Raw genomic sequence first — 16441 nt, 5'->3', positions numbered from 1 at the left:
ATGTCTTTGTATGACCAGGCGAAGACCTCAGTTTTCTTTTGCCAAAAAGAGATCAATGCCAACCGAATGGGTGGTGACAAGGTGGTGCCAATCTTTACCATGCGATCTGGATAATGTTTTTATATAGAAACCTTATCCAGCTCTTTAGCGGGTTGTGCTTGCTGGGTGAAAGAGTCATCTCGAGGATCGTCGGGATGACTGTTGCCACTGTGAAGATCCCAGTTGGCTTCGTCCAGGCTGGTCTTTATGACTTGGTCATGTATAGAAAAGATTTCCTTGGGCACAAGCAGGTGTTGTTGCTTGATCGAAGTGTTGTAACATGACCGTGCACTAAGTTGATCTCCTTTAATGTAACCATTGCCATAGGGGGTTGGAAATTTCATTAACAACATATGTGTGGATACCATGGCCTTGAGATCATTGATGCCTGTGCGTTCAAAAATGACATTGTATGCCATTGGGCAATCAACTACCAGGAAGTTAGTGGTAATGGTATATGTGTAAGGGCTTGTACCAATGGTGAAAGGTAAGTGTATGCTCCCTATAGGTTGCACGATATCACCGGAGAAGCTTATCAGAGGAGAAATCGAGTGATCGAGCAAATGTTCAGCTACATTAAGTGCCCTGAAAGCTTCAGCAAACATGATATTAACTGAAGCCCCCGTGTCTACCAGGATTCGTCTTACTTCAAAGTTGGCTATGTGAGCCTCCATGATCAGTGGGTCGTTGTAAGGGTAGATGATACCTCTTTCTTCCTCAGGGTAGAAACATATTGGATCCCAGTTAGGCTTTTGATACTTGTCTCCCCTGATGTCTTCCACGTGAAACACTTGGTGGCCAAGCCTTAAAGCTCGTTCGCTGTTTTTCATACCCCTATTAGAAGATTTAGATATGGGTGTGCCGCCGCTTATGGAATATATCACATTCACTTGGCATTGGTTACGGTTATCCTTTGAATGGTGAATGAGGAATCGATCAATTTTTCCTTCACGCACCAAAGCTTCAATATGATCACGAAGGGTGATACACTTTTCGCCGTCATGGCCATTATGTTTGTGGTAACAACAAAACGTGCCCGTGTTCTTAGTGGGCTTGTAACCAGACTGCCTCGGCATTGGCTTCGGTATCAGGTGTGCTATGCTGGGGTAAATGGCCATGCATGTGGCGTTCAAAGGTGTGTATGTCTCATACCTCGGGGTAGGGCATGTCCTGACACGTACTTGGCCCACTGTGTTGACTGCGTGGGGACGGGCATTATCGTGGCGATACCCTTGGTTATCGCGATAGTGTCCCTTACTCCTTTTACTAAAATGGGAATGGTAAGGATGGAAATATTTCCTTTTGCCCTGAGATTAATATGTCTGTTGACTTGGTGAAGTATTAAGTAAGGCAGGGAGAGGCACCGTTGTCGTTTGGAAAGTTGAGGTCTTCTCATTTGGGTGGGTCTGGCTTCCACTTCCCACTTGCTTATAGGGGATGGTTGTTGAGGGTTTCTCTTAGTATGTCCTTGCCTCGGCGGAGGCATGGTTATAAGTATGCGCCATCACCTCAGAGTAAGTCTTCCAAGTGTTGGCATTGATTATGTACTTAAAGAAACAGTTTCGTAGGCCTGCCGTGAAGGCTTTGAGGGCAGTCTTGTCGTCTGCCTCAACACAACAGGAATACTCATGGCTAAAGCGGCTAGCATACATACGTAATGACTCGTCTGGCTTCTGGCGAATGTGATAGGAGCATATTTATGCGACTTAGTTGGCTTGTTCTTGTGCATTTATGTCGTGTTTCCTTAGTTATTTTAATGTTTAAAGTCATTTTCGTGTGTTTTCAGACTCTAAGTACAAAGTATGCAAGAAGATGCATTTTGGAGGCCTTTGGAGCATGTTTCGGGCTTGGAATGGATAGCAAATGCATGGGCCAAGTGGATGGACGAATTTGAGAACTAAAGAGGCCAAGAATATGAAGAATTATGGTCCAAAAGATGAAGAAAACAGCCCAAAAATCTGTCACCCCAACTTGCATTCCTTGCCATGCAAACCACATAGAATTCCCTTTGGATTCCATGCCATGCTTGATCACTCTTGTCCCCTACATAATTTCTAATTTCATGCTTCAATTCATTTAATTATTACACTCAATTGCTTGATACCTCTTGTTCCCTTCACTCATTAGATTTTAGACAACATTTACATCCATTACATGCACCAATTGATGCTTCATCATTCACATTTGGAATCCCATGCCTTGTGTACCACATGTTGCTGCCCCTTTGACCCATTTATTGACACATTTTCACCTCCCTTTCCATCTCTATGCAATGTACACAATCATTCATGCTCCCTAGCTTCAAGACCACTCCATTTTACCCTTCACACTTTGCATCATCACTTCATTTTCACCCTTGGACCATTGCACACCACACACACAAATTACCATGCATTTCATCCTTAACCTAACCTGATTTTCTAAGGTTTTTGGGGGCCTATAAATACATGTTTACACCCCTTGGCCAAAGAACAATCCCCCATATTCATCATTTTATCACAGAAATTCGTCCATACACACCCTAGGAAGCAAAACACCCCAAAAACACCATTCTAGTGCCTAGAAAACATAACAGCCACTCCACCTTCTTCCACCCTCTTTGCCTAGTTCTCTACCACTCCCCAACCATCAAACACTCTTCCACTCTCACCCTAAACCCTTCCACAAAATTCCCCATCCATTCTACACCATAAATCCACCCAAAAATCTGTCCACAAGCTTCATGCCGCAAGCAAGGGAAAGGAGGAATCTTGGATGCACTTGCTACCAAGTTGGAGCATTTTAGGTGTTTTCTTTCCTTTGATTTTAATGTCTAATTTTATGTATCTTTGTATTGCAAGAATGAGGAACTAAACCCCCTTAGTTGGGGGGTGATTCGAAACCATGTACATGCTTGCAATATGATTTGATTACATTCAGTTGTTATTTCATAAGTTGCGGATTCAATTCGTTCATCTACTTGATTGATAACTTATTTGTGTATGTTGATTGAGAGTGCACGCTTAGTTTTCATGCATGAATATAATGCTAGATTATGAGGGAGTTTCACCTAATAGTTACAATCTTATAATCACAAGTAGTGAAGATCGCTTGAAAACGATCGCGTTGAATGAATTCTTGGCACTAGTTTCATGCTCATCATAGTAACGAATGCCTCGTCAACACTTATAGTTCTCATTGTGCTTCATGATTCTTGATTGTATCTTTATTGTGCTCATCACGTAAGGAACCTTTGAGGAATGCTTTGAATTGTTGTATGCGCTTTTCCATCCAATTCATTAACTTAAGGAGAACTTGAAGGTTAATTTAAGCGTATCTAATTAACTTGGGGTGTTGAGTTTCATAATTTATTGAAAGAACAACTGAAAATCATTTTGTTTGCAAGTGTGTCATGTGTGGAGAAGAACCTCCTAACTAGCCTTTTATCCATCATTTTCATCCAAAAACGTTTTACAATCTGTTTTGTTTTAAAGTTTCTGTTTTGTTTTCAATTTTCGTCCAAAACAAATCCCCCTTTATTTTGAAGTCTTAGATTAGTTAGAAAGTGTTTTGATTTGTGTTTCTAAGTGTTTTGATTCAAGTTTTCATCCAACTTCGTCCAAGTTCTTGTTAGGTTCTCAAAACTGCCCAGAAAGTGGTTTGTAGGCAGTTTTGAGTCATTAGGTTGCTGTTTTGAGTTTTATGTTTGTTTAAGTATTTTAAAGTATAGTTTTGCATTCTTTGAGTCTAGTTTAGTGTTTTAAATTTTGTTTTTATGTTTTTAAGTCAGTTTTCAAGTGTTTAGCAATCCCTCCTAATCCCCGGCCTAGAACGATCCCTACTTACATACTTTACTACAATTGATAAAAAGAGGGTTTAATTTTGTGTGTTAACTTATTTTACACATCAAATTTTGGCGCCGTTGCCGGGGATTAGCAACTTTGCTAATCTCTTGGATTGTTTTCTTTCGAATTATTGTATTTTGTTTAAGTTTCTGTTTAAGTTGCTGATTTGTTTTGTTTTCTTTGTTTTTAGGTACTAGTTTATGACCCGTAGCTCACAACCTGTTCGTGAGCATATCTCCGACTTTGACGGTGATTTTGAGAGGACTTTGAGAAGGAAAAAGAAATTACAAGAGTCTAATCCTCCTAGTCCCGAGCCTGAATTAGAAGAGCAAGAAGTTGAGGTTGAAGAGAAGGCCACGGCACAAGTGGGTGGAGAAGAGCAAGGTATAGCCATGGACAACCGTACGCTCAAGGAGCTTGCCGCCTCAGGTTTGGATAATGTCGCACCATTGTGTATCCAATATCCCATGGCTGCTCAAGGTAAAACCGAAGAGTTCGAGTTAAAGTCAAGTTTGCTCCACCACATTCCAAAGTTCCATGGGCTTTCCATGGAGGATCCGAACAAACATTTGAAGGAATTTGAAGTGGTGTGCTCAAGTATGACTCCGGTTACCGTTGACGGAAGTATTTTAAAGATGAAGGCTTTTCCATTCTCTTTAATGGACAAAGCCAAGGATTGGTTATACGAGTTGGCTCCCGGTACAGTTACATCTTGGGAGAGTATGAAGAGGGCGTTTCTGGAGAAGTTTTTCCCAACTTCTCGCATCATTCTTCTTCGTAAAAAAATAAGTGGAATTCAGCAAAGCCAAGGTGAATCTTTCCCATCTTATTATGAACGATTTAAATCACTTGTTGCTTCTTGTCCACAGCATCAGATGAAGGAGGAGCTACTTCTTCAATACTTTTACGAAGGTCTTTTACCACTTGAACGGCAAATGTTGGATGCTTCCGCGGGAGGAGCTCTAGTGGATAAGACACCTAGGGATGCCAAAACCCTCATTGCGAATCGAGCACTCAATGCACAACAATATGAAGGTGTTGGGCAAAGAGACACCCCACGGCCACATCATGTCAATGAGGTAAGTTCTATTTCTGAGTTACAGTCCCAAATGGCTAACCTTACGTCTATGTTATCGCAGTTGGTTGAAGGCCCCAAAACGCAAGGAACTACAATCTGTGGTGTATGCTCCATTCAAGGACACCAATCTGATCAATGCCCTCAATTAATTGAGAATGGAGGATGGGAATCGGCCAATGCTGTAGGTTATGGGAATCAAAACCAACCAAGGAATGATCCTTTCTCCAATACATACAACCCGGGATGGCGTGACCACCCCAATTTCAGATGGAGAGATGCACCACAATATGGCCAACAAAGTGGATTCCGACAACCCCCGGGTTTCTTTCCAAGGCCAATGGAACCACAACCACCTCCTCAGGCACAATCTTCCCAAACTAACCCAGGTACGTCTATGAATGATGATAAAACATATCAGTTACTAACCACCATGGCGCAGGGAATGCAGAACCAAGCAAAGGAGGTTAATGAGCTGAAGAAGCAAATGGGCCAAATGGCCGAATTTTTGGGGCAATTCCGTGAAAATGGTAAGTTACCAAGCACTACAGTGGTCAATCCAAAGGGTGGCTTCGAATCTGCAAAGGCTATCACATTACGAAGTGGAAAAGAGGTGAGAAACAAGGAAGATGAGAAGATACAACTCAAGGAAGATGAGAACACCTACCCCACGGCAAGGGTACCATCACCCATGCCGCAGCCATCTAAGACATCCCATCCGTCCACCTCAGGTAAGAATGTTCCAAATGTTGTGATTTCGAACACTAATCTGCCCAATGTTCCTTTCCCTCGCAGATTTGCACAATCGAAGAAAGAAGAAAGCGAAAAGGACATTTTGGATACCTTTCGAAAAGTCCAAGTGAACATTCCTTTACTTGATGCTATTAAGCAAGTGCCCAGGTACGCAAAGTTTTTAAAAGAATTATGCACAACTAGGAAAAGAATTTCAAACAAAGAAGTTGTGAAGGTAAGTGAAAATGTATCCGCGGTTTTGCAACGGAAGTTACCTCCAAAGTGTAAGGATCCAGGGAGCTTTACTATCCCATGTGTAATTGGAAACACTAGATTTGAAAAATGCATGTTAGATTTAGGTGCTTCTATTAATGTTATGCCATATTCCATTTATGCATCAATGAACCTTGGTGAATTAAAACAGGATGTCGTGATAATTCAATTGGCCGATCGTTCTAACGCTTATCCCAAGGGAGTCCTTGAGGATGTTTTAGTGCAGGTCAATCATCTTATCTTTCCTGCAGATTTTTATGTCTTAGAAATGGAGGATTCAAGCCATGCTCCATCATTGCCAATCTTGCTAGGCCGACCATTCATGAAAACAGCGAGAACAAAAATAGATGTGTTTATGGGAACATTAACCATGGAGTTTGATGGAGACATTATTCGTTTTAATCTTTCTGAAACCATTAAATATCCAATGGAGGACCATTCTTGTTTCGCTATTGACATTGTTGATTCTTTGGCACAGGTACATTTGGATCGAATGAACGACGATGCACTTGAAATAGCCTTAGTGCACGGCATAGGAGCAAGAAACAAGTGTGGGGGAATCCAAGCAACCCACAGCATGGAATCTGACCATATTGCCGTGCCTCCTTGTGGTGAAGTGTTTGAAATGGTCGCGGCCCTCGAGTCATTGCCATCACATTCTGGTAAGTCTTCACTCTCAATTTTAGATTCGGTTTTGGCTAACAAGTTACTTCCATCCATTGTGCAGCCACCTACACTTGAGTTGAAGCCATTACCTAGTCACTTGAAGTATGTTTTCTTGGGAGAAGATCAAACACTACCCGTCATCATATCTAGCTCACTCACGGCCCAAGAAGAAGACAAGTTGATAAGGGTGTTAAAGGAGCACAAATCTGCCATTGGATGGACCTTGGCGGATATCAAAGGCATTAGTCCCACCACGTGCATGCATCGCATCCTTTTGGAGGAGGGAGCTAAGCCATCTCGGGAGGCTCAACGTCGCCTTAATCCACCCATGTTGGAAGTAGTAAAGAAGGAGGTTATAAAATTGCTTGACTGTGGTGTTATATACCCTATTTCTGATAGTCGTTGGGTGTCTCCCGTGCAGGTTGTTCCAAAGAAGTCCGGGATCACGGTGGTGAAGAATGAAGAACAAGAGCTTGTACCCACTCGTGTGGTGACTGGTTGGCGTGTTTGTATTGATTACAGGAAGTTAAATGCCATGACAAGGAAGGATCACTTTCCGTTGCCATTCCTGGACCAAATGTTAGAAAGGTTAGCCGGTTATAAATTTTATTGCTTTCTTGATGGATATTCCGGATATAACCAAATTGTGATAGCTCCGGAGGACCAAGAAAAGACAACGTTCACGTGCCCCTTTGGCACCTTTGCATACAGGCGCATGCCATTTGGTTTGTGCAATGCCCCTGCGACATTTCAACGATGCATGGTGAGTATCTTTTCTGATTATGTGGAGAAAATTATTGAGATATTCATGGATGATTTCAGCGTGTTTGGTAATTCATTCGATCATTGCTTGAGTAATCTGACCTTAATTTTGAAACGTTGTGTTGAAACGAATCTTGTGCTTAATTGGGAAAAATGTCACTTCATGGTTAAGCAAGGTATTGTTCTAGGACATATTATTTCTGAAGAAGGCATTGAAGTGGATAAATCTAAGGTAGACCTTGTTCGTCACTTACCCTCTCCAACTTCGGTTAGAGAGGTTCGTTCGTTTCTTGGTCACGCAGGTTTTTATAGGCGTTTCATAAAGGATTTCTCCAAGATTTCACAACCACTATGCCGATTGCTTCAAAAAGAAGTGGCTTTCGAGTTTGATGATGCATGCTCCACGGCATTCAAGCAATTAAAAGAAGCTCTTACTTCGGCTCCCATTATCACACCTCCAGATTGGAGCCTTCCATTCGAGTTGATGTGCGATGCTTCGGATTATGCGATTGGTGCTGTTTTGGGGCAACGAAAGAACAAACAACCTCATGTTATTTATTATGCCTCTAGGACATTAAATGATGCTCAATTAAATTACTCCACCACTGAAAAAGAATTACTTGCTGTGGTATTTGCATTAGATAAGTTCCGATCATACTTACTTGGTACTAAAGTTATTATTTTTACTGATCATGCAGCTCTCAAGTATTTACTCACAAAAAAAGAGGCCAAGCCTAGACTAATTCGATGGATGTTGCTTCTACAAGAGTTTGACATTGAGATTCGGGATAAGAAGGGCGTGGAGAATGTGGTGGCTGACCACCTAAGTCGAATGGTGCATAAGGAAGCATCGCCAATTTCTGAAACCTTCCCCGATGAGCAACTAATGTCTATCCAGGTAAGTGAGCCTTGGTACGCGGATTTGGTGAATTATTTGGTGACTAAACAAGTTCCTAGCACCCTAAACAAATTCCAACGTGATAAACTTAAAAAGGATGCTAGATTTTATGTTTGGGATGACCCATACTTGTGGAAATATTGTTCAGATCAGGTTATAAGAAGATGTGTGCATGAATCAGATTTTCACTCAATTTTAAGTTTTTGTCACACATATGCATGTGGGGGTCACTTTGGCACCCAAAGGACAGCTTTTAAGGTTCTTGAATGTGGTTTTTATTGGCCTACTTTGTTTAAAGATGCTAGAACCTTCTGTTTAACATGTGATCGCTGCCAAAGGACAGGTAATATTAGCCAAAAAGATCAAATGCCGCAGGTACCCATCTTTGTTGTTGAAATCTTTGATGTTTGGGGTATCGATTTTATGGGTCCTTTTCCTTCATCTTTTGGTTTCACCTACATATTACTTGCCGTTGATTATGTTTCAAAGTGGGTGGAAGCGAAAGCCACTCGAACTAACGATTCTAAAGTTGTGGCAGATTTTGTGAAAACTAATATCTTTTCTAGATTTGGGATGCCTAGGGTGCTAATCAGTGATGGAGGGTCTCATTTTTGCAACCGTACCATTGGGGCATTACTCAAGAAGTATCATGTGACGCATAAGGTTTCCACACCTTACCACCCCCAAACCAATGGCCAAGCCGAGGTATCTAATCGTGAGATCAAACAGATTTTGGAGAAGACCGTTGGGCCAAATAGAAAAGATTGGAGCTTACGGCTGGATGATGCACTATGGGCGTATCGAACGGCTTACAAAACCCCCATTGGTATGTCTCCTTTTCGACTTGTGTATGGCAAGCCTTGCCATCTTCCCGTGGAATTAGAACATAGAGCTCATTGGGCCATCAAGACCTTCAATTTGAATGTGGACCAAGCTGGAATTCATCGAAAGCTTCAATTGAGTGAACTTGATGAGATAAGGCATGAAGCTTATGAGAATGCTAGAATTTACAAAGAGAAGACCACGGCATTCCATGATAAGATGCTTCGAGGCAAGACTTTCGAAATTGGGCAGAAAGTGTTGTTGTTCAACTCCCGCCTTCGTCTATTCCCTGGTAAGTTACGTTCCAAATGGGTTGGCCCGTTTGTTGTTACTAATCTTTTTGTGCATGGTGCAGTCCAAATTAAGAGCTTGAGAACCGGGCAAGAATTCAAAGTGAATGGACATCGCTTGAAGCCATACTACGAGAACTTTGTGGAGCATGTTGTGGAGGAGATCCCACTGCATGCCGTGGGTTCCAAGGAGAAGTGAAGGTGTTCATCGTCCGGCTGGAAGACGTTAAAGCAAGCGCTTTAAGGGAGGCAACCCATTTATTCTGCTTGATTGTCAATTTTCTTACTTGTTTAATTATTTTTGGTTGTGACTTTCTATTTTGAAACATTAACAAATATGCAAAGGATTTTAACATTAAACTTCGTGGAAATGAACAGCAAACTGGGAAATAAAGAAACATAGCATAATACAAGAGGGAGCCTTCACAAAGGCTGCTTGGGAGAGATTGCAGTAGTCGGCGGAGTCTCAGCAGTCGGTGGGGCCACGGAATGAGTCTGAAATGAAGAACTAGAGAAGCTGCCACATCTGCTTGGAGAATAAATAAGGAATTGGAACATCGCCAAAGAGAAAAGCTTCGCCGTACAATTCCAATCCAGTTCAAGATCAAAGCTGTGGAAAGTCAACAAGATCAACTATCTCCAAAACCAGATTTGCGTTCTTAAACTCTACTCTGTCTGGTTTTTACTTTGCCATATTTGTCATGTTTATTTGTCGTTTATTATTTGCTTGTTTTTTGTGTGAGTATATGCTTGAAACATTGAGGACAATGTTTGATTTAAGTGTGGGGGGGGTAACCATTGTTTTGCATGAAATTCGTAGAAATTTATCACCCATTACTTCTTGTGTTGTTCCTTGTTGTTTTAAGTATTTTTTTAAGCTGTTTTGGAGTGTTTCAGTGTGTTTTGACATAAAAAATCCGAAAATTCATAAAAATTTGAAAAATTGTTTTTGAAAATTCAAAAAAAAAAAGAGTTGTTTTTGTGCGCTTATCTGTGTCTTAGGGTACCTTCCAACACAATGATGAGGATTCGGTTTGTAATTACATGACTGTTAAAGAGAGTTATAAACATGGATGAAAGTTTGATTTACTCTTTATTTATGCGTGGTTGTGGTTATAACTTATGAAATCACATGTAATCATAAAAGAAAAAATTAGTTTTTGTAACATGCTTGAAGGAAAGAACTCAAACTAACGCTATAACCTTGTGAGACTTGAGCTTAAACGTTTATTTGGAGAGTTAAAATCTGTGCATTCTTGTTTTCTAAAGTCGTTGCATGATCTCATTATTCTTTGCTTGGCTATTACTTAGAAGGCGTTTCATCATTTAGTTCCAAATGCTAGAACTCATGCCTATTTCATTCAAAGCATGCTATTGATTTGCATAAAACATATTCAAGATGAAGTTGTGTAGTTACCACCACCAAAGCCAAACTGCCATGTATCCCATATCGTTATATGTTTAAGTTAACCCCATTGAGCCTTGATAGGCTACATTCTTTGTTAAACCACATTATCCTTACCTAGCCTAGTTTAGGACCATCCATACCCTTGTTCTTGAAGCATAGTAAAACATGATTCAAATTGAATTTCTTTTGATTAATGTATGGCAGAAAACAAGTGTGGGGGAAGTGTGAGTTATTATGCTTGTTGAAAAGAAAAGAAGAGTTAAAAAAAAAAAAAAAAAAAAAAAAAAAAAAAAAAAAAAAAAAAAAAAAGAGTTTTAAAGTGCTGCTTGTTGAAGAAAGGGTCCAAAACATAGAATTCGGCCCTAATTATTGCTTGAATTTTCCCTTCGTGTCTAAAAGCTGATTTCTGCAATCTAAGTGAATTCTAAGTTTCAATTTCATTACTTTACTTGCTATTGCTTTAAGAACGATTGTTATCCTTATCCTTCATTTGTTAGCCATCACCCCAAGCCCCGCTACAACCCTTAACTTCATCTTGAGTGTCATGCGTTTCAATATGTGGAGTTTGAATTTGGTATGAGCATATGGTGTCACTGGTTCTCGCATTTAAGTAGTAGCATTCCATTCATGAGATCATATCTAAACATGCTTATTAACTCCAGAAATTGCTTTCTTTGTGATACATATATGTGAGCGTTCGTTTTCATATCTACATCAATCTTCTCACATATAACTAGTATAGGGTGTGTAGTTAGAAAATCTGAGTGAAAATTGAGTGCATATCTTGTAAGGAATTGAGTGATTTCTCTAAGGCATGTTACTACATCAAAAACATTGTTTTAATTGATTAATTGTGAACTAGTAAGTGGTGACTATGATTAAGTATGTGCTTAAGTGTAAAGATGACTCAAATCTGTGGGGATAATGATTTTTAACATGTCATGTGCATTGGAATTCCCTGAGGCAAATGTTGGAAGGTTTAGGTTGTGTTTTATTTGTTTTGTTTCGTTTTATCTCTTTGTTTTGCTCGAGGACTAGCAAAAGCTAAGTGTGGGGGAATTTGATAGGAGCATATTTATGCGACTTAGTTGGCTTGTTCTTGTGCATTTATGTCGTGTTTCCTTAGTTATTTTAATGTTTAAAGTCATTTTCGTGTGTTTTCAGACTCTAAGTACAAAGTATGCAAGAAGATGCATTTTGGAGGCCTTTGGAGCATGTTTCGGGCTTGGAATGGATAGCAAATGCATGGGCCAAGTGGATGGACGAATTTGAGAACTAAAGAGGCCAAGAATATGAAGAATTATGGTCCAAAAGATGAAGAAAACAGCCCAAAAATCTGTCACCCCAACTTGCATTCCTTGCCATGCAAACCACATAGAATTCCCTTTGGATTCCATGCCATGCTTGATCACTCTTGTCCCCTACATAATTTCTAATTTCATGCTTCAATTCATTTAATTATTACACTCAATTGCTTGATACCTCTTGTTCCCTTCACTCATTAGATTTTAGACAACATTTACATCCATTACATGCACCAATTGATGCTTCATCATTCACATTTGGAATCCCATGCCTTGTGTACCACATGTTGCTGCACCTTTGACCCATTTATTGACACATTTTCACCTCCCTTTCCATCTCTATGCAATGTACACAATCATTCATGCTCCCTAGCTTCAAGACCACTCCATTTTACCCTTCACACTTTGCATCATCACTTCATTTTCACCCTTGGACCATTGCACACCACACACACAAATTACCATGCATTTCATCCTTAACCTAACCTGATTTTCTAAGGTTTTTGGGGGCCTATAAATACATGTTTACACCCCTTGGCCAAAGAACAATCCCCCATATTCATCATTTTATCACAGAAATTCGTCCATACACACCCTAGGAAGCAAAACACCCCAAAAACACCATTCTAGTGCCTAGAAAACATAACAGCCACTCCACCTTCTTCCACCCTCTTTGCCTAGTTCTCTACCACTCCCCAACCATCAAACACTCTTCCACTCTCACCCTAAACCCTTCCACAAAATTCCCCATCCATTCTACACCATAAATCCACCCAAAAATCTGTCCACAAGCTTCATGCCGCAAGCAAGGGAAAGGAGGAATCTTGGATGCACTTGCTACCAAGTTGGAGCATTTTAGGTGTTTTCTTTCCTTTGATTTTAATGTCTAATTTTATGTATCTTTGTATTGCAAGAATGAGGAACTAAACCCCCTTAGTTGGGGGGTGATTCGAAACCATGTACATGCTTGCAATATGATTTGATTACATTCAGTTGTTATTTCATAAGTTGCGGATTCAATTCGTTCATCTACTTGATTGATAACTTATTTGTGTATGTTGATTGAGAGTGCACGCTTAGTTACAATCTTATAATCACAAGTAGTGAAGATCGCTTGAAAACGATCGCGTTGAATGAATTCTTGGCACTAGTTTCATGCTCATCATAGTAACGAATGCCTCGTCAACACTTATAGTTCTCATTGTGCTTCATGATTCTTGATTGTATCTTTATTGTGCTCATCACGTAAGGAACCTTTGAGGAATGCTTTGAATTGTTGTATGCGCTTTTCCATCCAATTCATTAACTTAAGGAGAACTTGAAGGTTAATTTAAGCGTATCTAATTAACTTGGGGTGTTGAGTTTCATAATTTATTGAAAGAACAACTGAAAATCATTTTGTTTGCAAGTGTGTCATGTGTGGAGAAGAACCTCCTAACTAGCCTTTTATCCATCCTTTTCATCCAAAAACGTTTTACAATCTGTTTTGTTTTAAAGTTTCTGTTTTGTTTTCAATTTTCGTCCAAAACAAATCCCCCTTTATTTTGAAGTCTTAGATTAGTTAGAAAGTGTTTTGATTTGTGTTTCTAAGTGTTTTGATTCAAGTTTTCATCCAACTTCGTCCAAGTTCTTGTTAGGTTCTCAAAACTGCCCAGAAAGTGGTTTGTAGGCAGTTTTGAGTCATTAGGTTGCTGTTTTGAGTTTTATGTTTGTTTAAGTATTTTAAAGTATAGTTTTGCATTCTTTGAGTCTAGTTTAGTGTTTTAAATTTTGTTTTTATGTTTTTAAGTCAGTTTTCAAGTGTTTAGCAATCCCTCCTAATCCCCGGCCTAGAACGATCCCTACTTACATACTTTACTACAATTGATAAAAAGAGGGTTTAATTTTGTGTGTTAACTTATTTTACACATCAGAATGGTGTACAAATCATTCGCAGAGTGCAAGCGATCGATCTTGAAAATGTCTTGAGAAATAAACAGTTTCCTCAATTCCTCAAATGAGTCTACCGTCTCAGGTGAAAGACGGCAATACCAGTTTAGAGCTCCACTAGAGAGGGTGGAGGGGAAGCGAAGACATCGCTCTTCGTCGATATGCATCCGGTATGCCATGGTGGACTCAAAGAGGTTAAGGTGTTCAATCGAGTCCTTCTTTCCAGTATAGAGTTGCAAGCCAAGCTTCTGCTTTGTCTTTGCTTGGAGGGGGTGTCGAGGATCCTCCTTGTAAGAGGGCCAGGCCTAGGTTGGTTCCAATTAGGTATCTCGGCTTGTCGTTCGGCTTTCAACTTGTTACTTTCTTAAGGAGCTGTAGGACAAGAGGGTCCTGAGTGGAGTCATGTACCACTAGAGCTTTCTTTTGTAAATCTCCATCTCATCTTGGAAGTAGGAATGTTTGATCAAGAGCATGTGATTTTTCCCTAGACTCACCGTACTGACTTCCAAGGTATGTCTGTTGGAAGATCTTTGAGTCACCTATACCTTCGTGTTTCTCTAGGACTTGTTGCCCTTTCCCCAAATTGGTAGCCATCATGGGACATAGGAGGGGATCGAGTCTTTCAGAGACCCTTGGATCATTGATTTTCGAGCTTACATGGATGGGATTGTCTCGATATTTCTTTAGGAAGTCTCGACAGTTGCGAAAGATGGCTTTCGATCTTTCCACTCCTTCTGTAAGGATGTGTCTTCCTTCATTACTCCTGCTTCGGGTCGAAGTAGCTGGGTTGAGAGAAGTCTCATGTTGGTCGCCATTTCGATGAGCAACTCGCTCCTTAACAAGAATACCCATGTCGAGGGCAAATGACCCTCCGTGTTGGGGGCACCCATTGATGGTTGACTTCCACAGGGGTGATGAGCTCGTGTGTTTTAGTATATCTAGCCTCGTGGAGCATCTCGAAGACCTTCTCATACTGCTCTTAAAGGATCTCATTCTTCATCGCTATCTTGTTGTTTTGAGCCTCCAGCTCATTGACTTTAGCCTGAAGAGCAAACTTCTTTTGTTCTTTCTTTCGTTGCTTCACACAAGGTGCAAAAGGGGTGTCATTTTGTGTATTGTGGCTTCCTTTGCTTTCCATGTTGGAAAGGGATGCCTGGTTAAAAGAAAGTGTACGAATGGTAGAAACCAGCTTAACAAAGCTGCAGAGAGTGGGAATAAGTGTCGTTCCCACAGACGGCGCCAAATGTTGATGCACAAAATCAATGAGGACTTTGGTATAACATAAAGTGTTAAGTTTGTGACCTTCGCTAAATTGTTCCGATAACTAGTGTGGATAAGTATGTAAATGGATAGAGACAGGGAAGCAAACACAAGATGTACGTGGTTCACCCAGATTGGCTACATCCACGGAGTAGAGGAGTTCTCATTAATTGTGAAGGATTTACACAAGTACATAGGTTCAAGCTCTCCTTTAGTGAGTACAAGTGAATGATTTAGTACAAATGACATTAGGAAATATTGTGAAATTATAGAAGAAAGTTTCTAGTTTCATTCTGACATTGACACGTGTCGTGTTGTGATTGGCTTCTAATGTTGACACGTGTGGCGCTATGATTGGCTTCTGATGTCGACACGTGTCGCACTATGATTGGCCTCCTGGTTAGAGGGAAACTCTTCTGGGTCCTTGACTGTATAACGTTGACCAGTGCTCAGTAGTTTCAGAATTGGTCAAGTATGGTACAAACAAAACCAATTGGCAATATGTGGAGTAGCCCAAGATCATATAAGCACATATCAAACCTTGTCCCTCACCGATGTGGGACAACTCTCAACACACCCCCGCACATGTAGCGGATTTTCAAGCCTACACGTGGACAACAACTGGGTGACGTGGAACGCGTGTGGCCGTTCGGCTTCATAGAGGACAACCCTCTCTGATACCATGATGAAATTGAGGTTCCACCATAAAACCAATTAGCAATATGAGGAATAACTTAAGATCACATAAGCACATAGCAAACCTTGTCCTTCACTGATGTGGGACAACTCTCAACATATATAAGTTTCTTTAATCGTTTTAAAAGCGTAAAACAACAATCTTTTTGAAATAAAGTTAAAATAAAATTACTACAAATCAAAGAATTAGACAACTTTTGATTTGGTATATTTTTTTGCATGAATAATTCTTAATAAGAACTTAAAACACAACAAGCCTCCTTAAAATCAAACATGTAATTACCCGTAAATCATCTGTATCAAATCAAATCGTCTACTTATTTATAAACAATCACTAATTCTAAAAAATTAAGGCATCACACATGAGAGAAATCGAACATAGCTGGTATGATTGAGTTTAGATTCTTAAAGATCACGCAACACTGTTCGTTCTTGCCACTTGGCCAACCAATCAAAATTCAAA

The 16441-nt window shown here is 40.2% G+C and overlaps 1 protein-coding gene across 1 annotated transcript; it reads left to right on the top strand.

Moving 5' to 3' along the window:
* The first annotated feature begins 1040 nt into the window (after positions 1–1040).
* On the top strand, positions 1041–14889 carry LOC108170496 (uncharacterized). The gene is made up of 5 exons (XM_070811277.1): positions 1041–1174; positions 5734–5905; positions 6095–7372; positions 7544–8269; positions 14710–14889. Exons 1-5 carry the CDS (start codon positions 1041–1043, stop codon positions 14887–14889), a joined length of 2490 nt encoding a protein of 829 aa, XP_070667378.1.
* Positions 14890–16441: the final 1552 nt, after the last annotated feature.

This window comes from Malus domestica, chromosome 13 (genome assembly GCF_042453785.1).
Source record: "Malus domestica chromosome 13, GDT2T_hap1".
Classification (NCBI taxonomy): Eukaryota; Viridiplantae; Streptophyta; class Magnoliopsida; order Rosales; family Rosaceae; genus Malus; species Malus domestica.
Note: the sequence above shows the minus strand (reverse complement) of the source record. Positions and strands in the feature narration are given on the sequence as shown.